Source organism: Hevea brasiliensis, chromosome 4 (genome assembly GCF_030052815.1).
Source record: "Hevea brasiliensis isolate MT/VB/25A 57/8 chromosome 4, ASM3005281v1, whole genome shotgun sequence".
Lineage (NCBI taxonomy): Eukaryota > Viridiplantae > Streptophyta > Magnoliopsida > Malpighiales > Euphorbiaceae > Hevea > Hevea brasiliensis.
In genome coordinates, this window is record NC_079496.1 from 110,897,855 (window position 1) to 110,911,018 (window position 13,164).

The 13,164-nt window shown below is 35.2% G+C and overlaps 1 protein-coding gene and 1 non-coding gene across 3 annotated transcripts; one reads left to right on the forward strand and one right to left on the reverse strand.

Annotated features, from left to right (window-relative positions):
* Positions 1 to 527: 527 nt before the first annotated feature.
* On the forward strand, positions 528 to 634 carry LOC131179689 (small nucleolar RNA R71). Its single transcript, XR_009148576.1, has one exon. It is a non-coding gene; the product is annotated as a small nucleolar RNA R71 (small nucleolar RNA).
* A 5,061-nt stretch (positions 635 to 5,695) lies between these two features.
* Positions 5,696 to 11,906, reverse strand: LOC110632520 (uncharacterized). Of its 2 annotated transcripts, none has more exons than XM_021780781.2 (13): positions 11,353 to 11,906; positions 10,713 to 10,865; positions 10,367 to 10,579; positions 10,194 to 10,283; positions 9,822 to 9,938; positions 9,461 to 9,730; positions 8,804 to 8,960; positions 8,413 to 8,490; positions 7,980 to 8,080; positions 7,508 to 7,678; positions 6,918 to 6,992; positions 6,500 to 6,607; positions 5,696 to 6,284 (listed from the first exon to the last, which is right to left on the reverse strand). In XM_021780781.2, the coding sequence occupies exons 1-13, from the start codon at positions 11,740 to 11,742 to the stop codon at positions 5,937 to 5,939; spliced, it is 2,271 nt and encodes a 756-aa protein (XP_021636473.2). In that variant the 5' UTR covers positions 11,743 to 11,906; the 3' UTR covers positions 5,696 to 5,936. The 2 variants fall into 2 exon arrangements, with proteins under 2 accessions (XP_021636473.2, XP_021636474.2); XM_021780782.2 differs by having other exon boundaries at positions 10,713 to 10,852; positions 11,353 to 11,496.
* Positions 11,907 to 13,164: the final 1,258 nt, after the last annotated feature.

Sequence of the window (13,164 nt, forward strand, 5' to 3'; positions counted from 1 at the left end):
GCTGTTGTGGTTGAAAATTCTGATTTGGGACTTGATTTTGCTGATTTCCCCATGAAAAGTTGGGATGATTCCTCCAAGTTGGATTATAAGTTTGAGAATAAGGATTCCCCATTTGCTTATTTCCATAATTACCAACATATGCTGCTTGCTCTCCATAGTCTACTCCACAGCTGGTAGTTCCCTCTGCATAAGCCACTTGTTGTGAACTTCCAGATGATGATGATGAACTAACCAACATACTCAAATCTTCTATCTTCTTAGCCAAAACATTTGTAAGTGCATCGAACTTTGCATTAATCATGTTGAACGGATCAAGATCATACATTCCAGCAACTTGCCTTTTTTGAGTTGGAGCTGGTCCTCTTGGACTACTCCAAAGATGAGTATTCTTTGCAATTTTCTCCAATAGCTCATAAGCTTCATCTTCATGCTTTATAATAAATTCTCCTCCTGTTTGAGCATCAATTATCCCTCTGATTGCAGGAGTAACATTTGTGTAAAAATTCTGGTTTATCATCCATTTCGGAATGGCATAATGTGGGCATTGTCTCTCTAATTCCTTCCATCTCATCCATGACTCATAGAGAGTTTCATCTTCTCTTGGTCTGAAAGCTGTCATTTGATTCCTCAATTCTTGAGTTTTTCCAGGTGGAAAATATTGTGCAAGAAATGCATCGGTGAGTTGCTCCCAATTTGTGATGGAGTTGTGAGGTAAAGAATCAAGCCAATCCAATGCTCTATCTTTCAAAGAGAATGGGAATAACTTCAATCTTGCTGCATCATCAGACACTCCAGGTTGTTTTTGCATGTCACAAATCATAGCAAACTTCTTCAGATGTGTGTGTGGATTTTCAGAAGGATGTCCTCCAAATTGAGAATTCTGAATCATTTGAAGAACTCCAAAATCCATCTTGTAACTATTTGCATCAATTCTTGGTCTTGCTATGCTCTCTCTCAAGTCATCAAAACGAGGAAAAGCATGATCCATCATACTTCCCCTAGGCACATTAGCATTAACAACCTCTTCACCTTGGGCTGCATTTTCATTGTTTCGATCATTTCCAGCATTAACACCAATTCTCATTCTTTCATCAGCCATGACTTCTTCTAATTCAGTTTCTCTCAAGGCTTCTTTCCTTTTTCTGGTTTCTTTCTTGTTGGCTTTACAAAATTTCTCAATTTCAGGATTGAACAATAAGGATGTGTCACTTGTGCTTCTAGCTCTTCTCATAAAAGATTAAAAGTACCTGAAAAAGAACAAACAAACACAAAATGAAAAGATAACAAAATAAAACTAAAAACAACTAAAATAATCAAGAATTCAATCTTAAACAAACAACTCCCCGGCAACGGCGCCAAAAACTTGATGTGGCCCAACCACAAGTGCACGGGTCGTACAAGTAATACAGTAAAGATATCGTTCCCACGAGGAGTTGAGTTAATGATTGAATTTTTGATAAAAAAGTTGACTAAATCGAACTAATTTCAAAATTAAAATAATAGATTGAATGGGTATTGGAGTATGAAATCTATATGTGCAAAATTAATAATCTAATTAATAATCTATCTAACAATGTATTAATTAAACTAAAATTGCATCAAATTGAAATGAGCAAGTTCAAATATGGCAAGAATTAAAATGGCAAGCAATTAAATTCAATTGAAAATTAGCAATAATAAAAAGGCGATTCCGGAGTTCGGGATTTCATATTCGAGCTATTTTGGGATTTTAAATTGGTTATCCAATTTTATGAAACTTATGGGTTTGAAGGAGATTAATTCTTAAATCCTTTGAATTCCCTTTCGAGTGAGACAAAGAGTGCCTTAATCAATCTAATCCTACTTTCGTGGACTTAGAATTAATTAAGACCCATTAAGTTCTTTAATTAATCTGTGAATCCTCTTAATCCTTAGCCTATTTCTAGGTCTAAGTTAATTAAGTCTAATTTCTTGATTATCTATCACAAGGCCTTCTCCTTTCGGTGCTTCAACCATGGATTAAGAACATTACTTAATAGGATCCTACACTAAGCATGTCATTAAGCATACAAGAAATGAATAAAACTCATTAAGATCACAAAATATGGATTACCCAATCAAAATCCACAAAATATCTCAAATATTACAATCCTTACTCCAGAATCAAAGGTAAAACTACTCACTATCCATAATGCTTACAAGATATATTGAGTTTAATTGGAAATAAAGCTTTAATCTAAGCTAAGGAATAAGAAATTAAACACTAGAAATATAGAAAAAATGTAAGGAAAGAAAGAAATTTGCAAATCTTGGTTGAAAATGGTGTGGAAGGTGAAAGTGACTCTTCAAATTCTGCCTCTCCTCTCCTTTCCTTTTCTGCTCCTTGTCTCCTCCCTTTCTAAAATGGGAAATGAGACTATTTATAGCATTTTCTGACATGGAGCCCTAAAATGGTGTGTTCTAGGAGGAATTTTCTGAGGGAATCTTACTCACTCATTAATCAAACCTTTATGGGATCGCATAAGTTATGCGACCCTTATGCGCTTTTAGTTCTGGTTCACTTATGCAAAACTGCATAACTTGGTGCATAGGTTATGCACAATTCCGTGAGAGTGCATAAGGGAGGCGTGAATGTGCATAAGCTATGCAGTCTCCTTATGCACATTTCGGCAGGTATTGGAACAGTGATTTTTCTCCTTATGCAGATCTGCATAGCTTATGCGGCAAGTTATGCACAATTTGTTCAATGCATATTTCAGCTTGAAAACTTGTTTTTGACATCTTTGGCTGTAGAAGTCACTCCTCAATGGCAAAATTTCTCTTCAGTCCTTCAAAAACACCATTTTTCCTACAAAACAAAGTAAAAATTACAAATTAATCCAAAATTGACAATTATGAAAAAAACCTACTAAATAACTAATGAAATTAGCTAAAAATAACTAATAATAAAATAAAATGGCTATGAAATTAGACCTAAATGACTATGCAAAATATATGCATCACCTTCTTCATATAAACATCAATAAAATCTGAGCCTTTTGATAAGTGTTTCAATTGCTTTCGCAATTGTTGAATTTGAATATGAGAACAAGAAGAAAAAATTATAGCTAATTTATTCCATGCTTCTTTGGCTGTTTGCATTCCAATAATCTGCGGTAAGAGGTTTTCAAAAATTGAACAAAAAAACCAACTTAGGACAAGTTGATCCTTACGAAATCAAACACTGTATTGTGGATTAGCAGTACCATATCACGTATTTGAGCTGGTGGATTTGCGGTAGAGGATATATGTTTGGCCAAATTATGACTGTGAAGCAAAAGTATGATTTGTGCATGCCATAAGAGATAATTGCAAGATGTAAGTCTAATGGGTAGAAATTGGGATGGATTCAACAAAGAGAGATAAGAGGTTTGATTAGATGCAAGCACCATGGCATTTGACATGATGCTATTAGGCAATGTTGAGGCACTCTGATACAATGTGAGCTCTCGGCAGTATAGAATGCAAGTGGAACTAAAATTGTGTGTGGATATACTCTATCAATCCCAACGTCAAAAGTTTGAACAAGTTGGAACCAAGCAAACATAAGGGTAGCATTAATGGAACCAATCAACAAAGAAAGCTTATTGGTAACAGCCGAGCATGTCGAGATTTTTGCAACCAGCTACAATGGCTCTTTGGTCTTCAATTTATAAGTATGACATTAATTAGGTACACTTTGCTAAAAATCTCAACTGAATTCACTCTATCATTTAAAATCCTCATCTCAATCAAACTTTAATTTGAGCATCAGAGTAATCGGCCAATAGGCCTCTAACCTCATCTATCTTTTTTGTGTTACCGGCTGATTTGGCATCAATACTGATCACAGGAGACATCAATTAAAAGACTTATTAGTGTCAAGAAACTGAAGATTGCCAAATTGGGTAATTACAATTTATAACATCTGCTTATCATGTTTCAGGTTTTTATCAAGTAAAAATAGTTTTAGAGATTGGCACAGATAAATTAGTGGCAACAGCTGATGTCGCAGCCTGTAAAGATACCTGTGTGAATTTGCACCAACCAGTTGTTATTATTGGAGGATTCTTTGCAATTTCAGTAGTAATGCTCTCTATTTTCCTCATTTTCTAGCATCTTAGATCATTCACCAATCCTGCGGTTTGTTCTTCACCCATTTGGAAGTTGCACCTTTATTAATGAGCCCAAATGATCCTCTTTGTTCTTTCTTTTTCCATGTAATTACTAATTAGTAATAGGAAATTTCATGATTCATAGATTAAATTGGATCCTCATTTCAATCTTGAATTCACTATTTCCGGGAACAAAAGTGGATCGTCGTAATTATTTTCATGGTTCCTGTCTATGCTACCGAGTCAGTAAGGCCCTATCTCTTGTATACTTTTAAGTTTCGTTTTCTTTTGTATTTACATTTTCTTGCAAGCTCAATGTGGCAATCTCTTCATATGGGTTGTCCACAAGACTGATAATCTCTCTTTCCACTATCTTCTCTGCTGAAATGCGATGGTGCCATTGTGTGTGTCTTAACTCTTAATGTACCTTCGAGAATATAATGCAATTCAAACACTTGCATAGATAGAAGTTAACAAATTCAAGAAACTATGGAATTTAATCTTTAGATTCAACACTTTAATTGAACCTTCAGATTCTTGAGACTCAAATTCTCTATTGAAACTTTACATATTGATTTGTGTCTCTGTTATATTATTTGGAGAAGATTGCTGTGGTAGGTGGAGAAAAGAGAGTTATAGAACTTCTTGAAAATGAAACACAAAAATGGCTCAACCAGCCTTTGCTAGAAGGATCAGATGAGAATCAAGTTCTATGCCAAAGGTCTTTTATCAACTTTTTCTGCCGGCCATATGCTATTGGAAGGGATGTCTTCATGGCAAAAGAATTTGGTCTCGTACAATATGTAAGCTAAAGCCATCAACTTTCCACTTACATTAATTTTTTTTCCTGACTTTTTTATTTGGATTCTAATGGCTTCCTGTTAGTTCAGAATGATTCTCAAGACTCTGGAAAATTCTTGGCATTCTTGTTGGAGCTCTTTGGTGTTTATTGTGGTGGGAAATTCAAGTGGTGCTATGGATGTGCACTTCTTTGATGCTCTTTTGTCCTTCCTGACTAGTAGTTTAGTTAAGCTGCCTGTTCTCATATTTTATATTGAAAAGAAATACCAGCTATGATCATTTTAATGCAGATGTTTTCAAGCCCCATAGTTCGAATTGTTGGAAGATAATGAAATTTTGGATAGAGATTAGATGAAATTCTTGTATACAGGGAAAAGAAACATAGCCATACTTAAGTATGGCCATATGTTGACTAAAGCAAGCAATCTTTCTCCATAAAAAAGAAGAGATTGCAGCTGGAATGATAGTGCAGAGAGAATGTAAAAGCTATGAGAGTTGAAGAGCTAAGAAATTGAGAAAAAAAAAAGAAGAAGAAAAAAGTCTGTTTGTTTGTGTATCCTCTGTTTCTTTATCAAAGAAATTTGAGTTTATTTTCCTCCACTTTTCTCTTTTTATTATTTTATTTTTAAGTTCTTGCAATGTCTTTGTAAAAGCCAAGAATCCACTCTTTCTTCCTTGTTTTCCTACTGCACATTTTACATTCTGCAGAACTTTAATTCTCATTTTTTGTTCTTTAGTTTTGTTTTTGAGCTCTCCAACACCAATGATGTCTTGTTGGAAGATGAGGAATTCTTCTGCATAATTTTTGTAACATCAACTGATAACTCACTCTGGAACCTTGCAGCCATCCCTACATAACAATAGGACTGAGCAGTAACAGTTATCAAATACTTACAATGGAGTACAATAAGCCGTTTGGGGGGAAGAATGAATGCTTTAAACAAATCTCTACCATATACCGTATATATCAAATATACACCGCCAAATATACACTGTTTAATAAAAATATTTGAGATCAAGTTGTTAGCTCCCTTCGTTTCCACAGCAACACAGTTGTGAACAACACTCTAGGCACCCAAAACACGCAAGAGCAGTGCAGAGCTGCGTTAATGCTATTGCACATTGGTCATTCATCTTGGAGCAACACTGGATGCAGCACATACAACAGCATCTATTACACATACTTCCACAACAATTTGAAGCTGCCCTGATGATGATTTCAGCTGCCTCTGGCAACTTTGTTTCTTCTGCTCCAGGAGGAATGTTTTCAGCTGTTGCTGTCAAATTGCCAAAGCCAACACAAAGGTTTGGTAGCAATATTCTTCTGCAGCCTTGAGAATCCACTTTTAAAGAATCAGTCTTGTGTGATAACTGTTTACCCAAATTTCAAAAGAACAGTCATCATAATGTCTTAATTTTGATGCCTATGCGGCATGCAAAAAATTATAGAAAGAACACAAAGATAGGTAAAAAATGACATGATCTCTTAAGGTAGTCGGACCCATTGTTGGCAATTTACAAGGACCTGTCTGCAATTTGTAAGACAAACAAATGCAGCAAATATATTTGAAAGGGCCAATACTTACCTTATGTGTTCTAGGTGATTCCGTGGCTTGATTTCCTTTCTGAGTCTCAAGTAATGCCAGAAGAGTATATTCGGACACAACACCTGTTTGCATGCTCATTTTGGCAACCTATCAGTAAGAGGAAATAACATCAGCAAATTCCTGAATCTAGGAAATGGAAACTTAGTCATGATAAGTAGACATGTTCAGCGATGCTCCTAGTCTAAGCATAAAGACTAGCAGACCTAAACAAGAACTGTTAAGGCATTCCTAAGAGCTGGGCCTGCGATAATCTTTCAGATAATCAGCAAAATGATAAATATCAGATGAAGCTTATGAATAAAGTGAAAACGGTCAGGATCACCAATTATATGTTGTCAGTCAAAGCATGTACACTTCAGAACTGACATTAGAAGAAGAAAGAAATCCAGCAACAAACCTTCTCTTCAAGCCGTTTGTTTTCTGAAAACCACGCCTGGGCTGTGAGTAGATCAATCTGTTGCTTTGCAAAAATCTGTTATTGAAGAGAGAGTATACATCAAAACTGTAAAGCTCTTACACTTGCGTATGAAATGGACTACTCAAAAGATCCGTATTGAAGATAAGTAAAACGTTGAACTAAACCAGAATTTGTAGTTTATTGATAAGAAGGGCCATAAATATAAATGACAGAGAATATATGAACACAACACAAACTCTTTATGTAATTACATATAAGATAAACAAGTAGATATAATCAGATGCTATAAAATAAGTTTACGGGCAACATAGGCAACTTATCGAATCAAAGCCTAGAAATAAAATGGGTATCACGCATGGATCACCATCACTCAGCCAAATATGACAAACAGGAGACAGAATTGTGACGTTGGCAGACCAAGGGTGTATGACAGCAGTAGCCATGCACCATGACTACACAATTGAAACAATGTAATAACACCACATGTACCATGGTCTACATAGTGGTATAATATAAATAATATCAAGCATAATTCAAATGAAAAGCAAGCACACAAGTTAGTGCTTTACCTTGTCAAAAGGCATGTCTTTTGCTTTTTGTATCTTCAAGTCTACAACAAAATTACTCAAATCTCCTAAAACAGCTTTAGCTTTAACAGTTTCCGGGAAGTTTCCCCCATATCTCCCAGAAATAATTAACAGGCTTTCAAATGAAAGGTCTGGAATACGGGAGGGGTACACCTGCCATATGATTGCAGATTCAGATCAAATAATTAAATTCAGTTCAAATGGTAAATTGGCTACATAAATAGGCAGGGTTACCACATCTAAGCAAGGATAATTATGATAACTGAATAAGAAACAATCAAAAAGAAAAGAACAGAGAAAAAGTAGGTTACAATGTAGCACATATTGCAGATTAACATGTTCAAATTTTCTGTAATATATATATATATATATATATATAAACAAAAGTGCGAGGCAACTGCACTTTCTTAATTAGGCTAAACCAAAAAACTACATTAACTCATCTAGATCTTACCTCAACATCATCAAGATCATTAAATGCATCAATCGTTATGTTTGCAAGAACAGTAGATAGACCTTTGACAAACAACTTTTGCATTTGAGATTGAACTGAATCTGGCCATAAACAAACAAAAATTACAATCACAAGTAGTAAATACAAGAAGAATGCATCATTTATGCAGTATTAGTGGAAGAAGAATGCATATTTGTGCATATCCCATGTTATCTAAGACTACTTCTTTACTTAGATTAAAATAAAATTTAAATTTTAAAGAGAGAAGTTTAAGAACAAAAAAGAGGCCTAGATGTGGAGCTAGCCACAATCTTAGGGCTGCAGGATCTCATGTTAATTATGAGACTAAAATGGAAAACCAGAGGACTCTACACCACTATATGGAAAGCTCCCAGGAGAAGGGGAAAAAAGTTTTTCCAAGAATGGAACTAACCTACATCATACGCAGCGTCATATTGCCCCCTGCTAATCATTGCAAGCATGCGCAGGAAATAATGATTACAGTATGTACCTGCAATATGTCATCAAGCCAAACTTAAGGAGGAAAAAAAGAATCACAAACAACTTATCATGAAATTCTCAGGAAAATAATTAAAAGCTAGCAGAAATAGCAATATGTTTCAAACAAGCTGAACCATCAAAAGGAAATCCAAAAGGCACCAATCATTCCCTGCAACTCCCATAGGGAAAGAAAAAGGAGAGAGAGAGAGAGAGAGAGAGAGAGAGAGAGAGAGAGAGAGGGATAGAGAAGAGAGGAAGCGAGTTTTTTGGCAGATGGCCATATGATACCAATCCTCCAAGCACAAGATAAAAGAAGCCATTACCTATGCCAAAAGTGTATATGCGTGGACATATTGATCCTTTGCCAGTTAGATGACTTTGCACTAATTCACAAATGTGTCTTTCATCTTCAACAGCTCCATCAGTGACAAGAAAAATGACAGGAACCGAACCATGAGTATTTGATACTATCTCCAGTGCCTAAATCATGAAAAAAGCACAAATTGAAGATTGCTTTACTTTTATCTTTCAGTTCATATTATGTTAGTTGATATGATAGGAAGTTCAAAATGTAGAGGAAGTTTACAAACAATTGTGATTTCCAACATAAAGTTGATGTCAAAACAGATTACAGTGAATGCAAACAAGCTAAAATTAAGAAGTACCAGGTTTAAAATGTATAAAAATGCATTTTACACTAAATTAGTGCCACAAAAAAAAATACAAGTTCAAAAGCACCATTCACCGAAAGTCAAGCAAGCTCAGTGATTTTCTTTAAAGTGGTGATTGGTGAATAAGACCAGAAAGATATCAATTGTTTTAAAACTTGGTCCATCTAGATGCTGTCTAACAGGATGTTAACATTTTCTGTCTTCTGTTTTGTATTTGTCTATTACAAGCCACTGCCATCATGTATTTTTTTTAATACACAAATTTGGATACATTTACAAGAGATCAGAAATCCATAAAGGAGAAATTACCTGCTTTAGGGGAAGCAAGATATTTGTACCGCCCCCTGCAATAAAGTTTTGATTAATCCACTCAACAGCCTTTTCAACTGTTTCCGCAGTCGCCAACTCCATTGATGAAGAAAATAAATAAGTCTCTCCATTAAAAGCTATAATATTGAATGAATCATTTAAATCAAGTTTGGTCAGGGCTCCAAACAATACATCCTTTGTACCCTCAAGTGGCTTTCCTTCCATGCTTCTACTTATATCAACGACAAATACTATCTCTTTTCTGAACACCTAAAAGATTGATTAAGATAAGGACAGATACAACAAAAAGATGGTTAAATTAAAAAGAATGCATATCAGATAAAGCATATGCTAGACTAACCTTCCCACTCGATTGATCTCCTGGGAAAAGATAGACAGAGAACATCTCTCTTTGGTCAACATCATGCACAGATGGGGATTGCAAAATCACACCACCATATATATGACTTGAGGAGACCTAAATAAGCAAATAAAATGCTAGAATTATAGAAGTCCTGTGCACATCAACAAAAAACTGCCACTTCAAAGATGCTTATAGACATATGACAATAAAATGCTAGAATTATAGAAGTCCTGTGCACATCAACATAAAACTGCCACTCCCAAAGATGCTCATAGATCTCCAATATGCACATTTAAAACCAAGAACAGGAAGCCATTATTGGATAAGCATAAGTGTGCTCTAAAACAGATAAAAGGACAAGAGTCTTACAGAATATGAGATAGCGAAATCAATATCTGTCCAAGTGAGAACTTCTGATTCATACAAGAAACCCAACTTCCCTGCTTCACGTTTTAATTGCTGGAAAATAACAAAAGTAGATTCAGATATTAACACAATCATAATTATAATTCAAAGCCAAAGAACCTTAATCCAAAATGCACCTTCAAAGGATGACTAGTCGTCTTGCACAGAATTTCTTTTCCATTACCAGAGTTTACATTCAATTGTATCTTTTCTTTTTTTGGTAGCTTCTTTACAGGAGGAGTGACATACTCCGGAAAACTAAATGGCACAATCAATGAGAACTCTCCATTTCGGTATAACAATTTTTGTATCCAACTAACTTTTATGGAAAGAGAGGAGCCCCCATCAACCTTGAAAGATAAACAATTAAACAAGATGTTTTAAGGGAAAATAATTTAAAATAGAAACTTTTATAATAGAAGTGTAACATGTCAGAGCACATAAGAGAAAATCAATGTTTGCCCTGTCCTAATGAGTACTTACTTTTGGAATTGCCATGGTAAATATATGAGGCTTCAAAAAGCCTCCATTTTCAGGCCGGCCTTCCTTTTCCATATCTTTTTTGTCATCCATTGCAATCAGTTCAGTAGAATACGACATTCTAGGAACTTCCACCTCAACACCTAGAATTGAACCCTGTTAGCCAAATAATGTATTGCTTGAGAACAAAAGGAAAAAAAGCAAAATTCTAACACTTTAACAAACAGATATAAAGTAACAAATCCGTGCATACTTTACGTCTTCACTAAAAACCTAATTTTATCATTATGACTTTAAGAGAACCATTCCGAGAAAGCGGGCAGGAGCAGGAACAAGGGCTCATTGTTTATGGTCCATTTAGAGTGGAAGAAGGAGAAGAGGAGTGATCTAAATGGTCAGAGATAGGTACTTGAAAGCATTTTAAGGCTAAGAGTCTCTCTTCTTTCTATTCATTAGTCCTTTACAAATTCCAGACTGAGGCTTTATGGCTGAAGAATTTTCCATGCTAAACCCATACTCAAATGTAGAAAAATATTTTTTTTCCCAGTTAATCAATTATGACCCAAAATTCATGAATTAGAATCTTAAATCGAAAATAAGCTCAAAAAAACCTTGAGAAAATCTATAACATTCAAACACAAACCTGCTCGCCCATAGGAATCGCGATACGGCAATCACAGCTCTTGCTGCCCATAACGCAATGAACCCGCCAGGATCCACTTACGCGAACAATAACTGAATCCAAATAAGAATCAGCCTCGAGTTCTATCCGGGTCATCTGGAGCGGAATAAGCGCGGGCGGATCACACCGGCCGTGCACGTGAGGCTGGTAGCTAGGCATATCCGGGTTATCCACAATAGCCGGATCAGATATGACCGCGTAAACCATGGGTGCCATTGGGAGTAACATTTCTGAAGACTTCTCCATGGACAGCGGCGGCTTAGGAGGAGTAACGGCCCTGTCCTTCCCGAAGTATAAACGCTTGGAGAGCTTGAGACCATCCTCGACGGACTTGCCAAATTCCTCAGCCATTGATTCGATCTTTCCTCTTTAAAACAAAAAAGTAACTCTGCCTTGGAGAGAAGAAATTAAAGGAAGGGGAAGAGACGAACAGTAGAGAATCACTCTGGAGCTGGGTTTCTTCTCGCAAATGGCGTAAATGGCACACGCTGGTTCTCGGCCTCTTGTTTTTTGAATTTCCAGAGACGTTAATTTTTTTTATTATTTTTAAAGTTCTGCACGTTTCGTTACGCTCGAGCGGAGTCAGCTGGCCATTTGGTTTGCTTTGGCCAATGGGAGATTGACAGGTAGGACGCTAGTTAATTGTTAGTTAGAAAATGGCAAGATTGTAATTTGAAACATATGAAGAGACGAGGTGGTGTATGAAATGGAACGTTAAAGCGGCATGTAGACACGGTGTCGTGTTTTATTGCCACACGTGGCACGTTGGATGTCGTTGTCATGAAGATTGCTCTCGATCTTGACAAAGGAGGAAACAAGGAATAGAGTCCTTGTCTTCTCTACTTATCGGGATGTTGGGGAGATGGGACCTGTAATAAAGTTTAGGATAAGAACGATAGCTCCATCTGAATTCCCAATAATTGTAAAATACTATAAAAGCTATTACTGTTACTTTGATTTAATAGCTCTTTGGAAGTCTTGAAATTCTGGACTTTATAAAAAGTAAAATTTTGACACAGTAAATTTCACTTCTACTTTTTTTATATTATTTTTTTAAAATAAATTTTAGCTTTTAAAATAGATAACTTGATTAAAATCCCTCTGATGGTGCATAAAATTAATTTTTAAATTAAAAGTATTCTCATTCAGTATATAAATTGTTTCTATTTTACCATAATTATAATAATAATAATAATAATAATAATATAAAAGAATATATTTAAATTTTGACATCGATTGATAAACACAAGGTCGGTAGATCCTCTTGCAAGACAAAAAGAAGGATATTAACAGGTTGGAGGGTTTTCCTATCATGGGACCTCACTCTATCAAGTTATCAATTCAATACAAAATAAAATAATGAAAACTTATTATAAGATAAAAGAGAATAATTGAGATAGAAAAAGGGATTTGCTCGAGATTTCTTTTAAATTAGAACTTATCCCTTTATTTTTATGATGTGTGGAGGAATATTTACACTTACGGTGGTGGCTCTCATGTAGTCATGAAGATGCCGGGTGTATGGCATATGGAGATATACTATAGTACCTTTGGAGTGTTCAAGTTATTATTATTTTTATTTATTAGATTTATTTTATTTTTTTCAATTTTTTTTTATTTATTATTATTGTTAGATGTTGAGATGTTTTTTGTTTTTTTTTGTTATCCATAGTAGAGAAAATCCAAATAAGACCAAATTAAGTCAAATCCTTCCCATCTTTTAGTGTGGAGCTTCTAAATTAGATACTAATGTTTTGTAAGTGCCACTTGCTA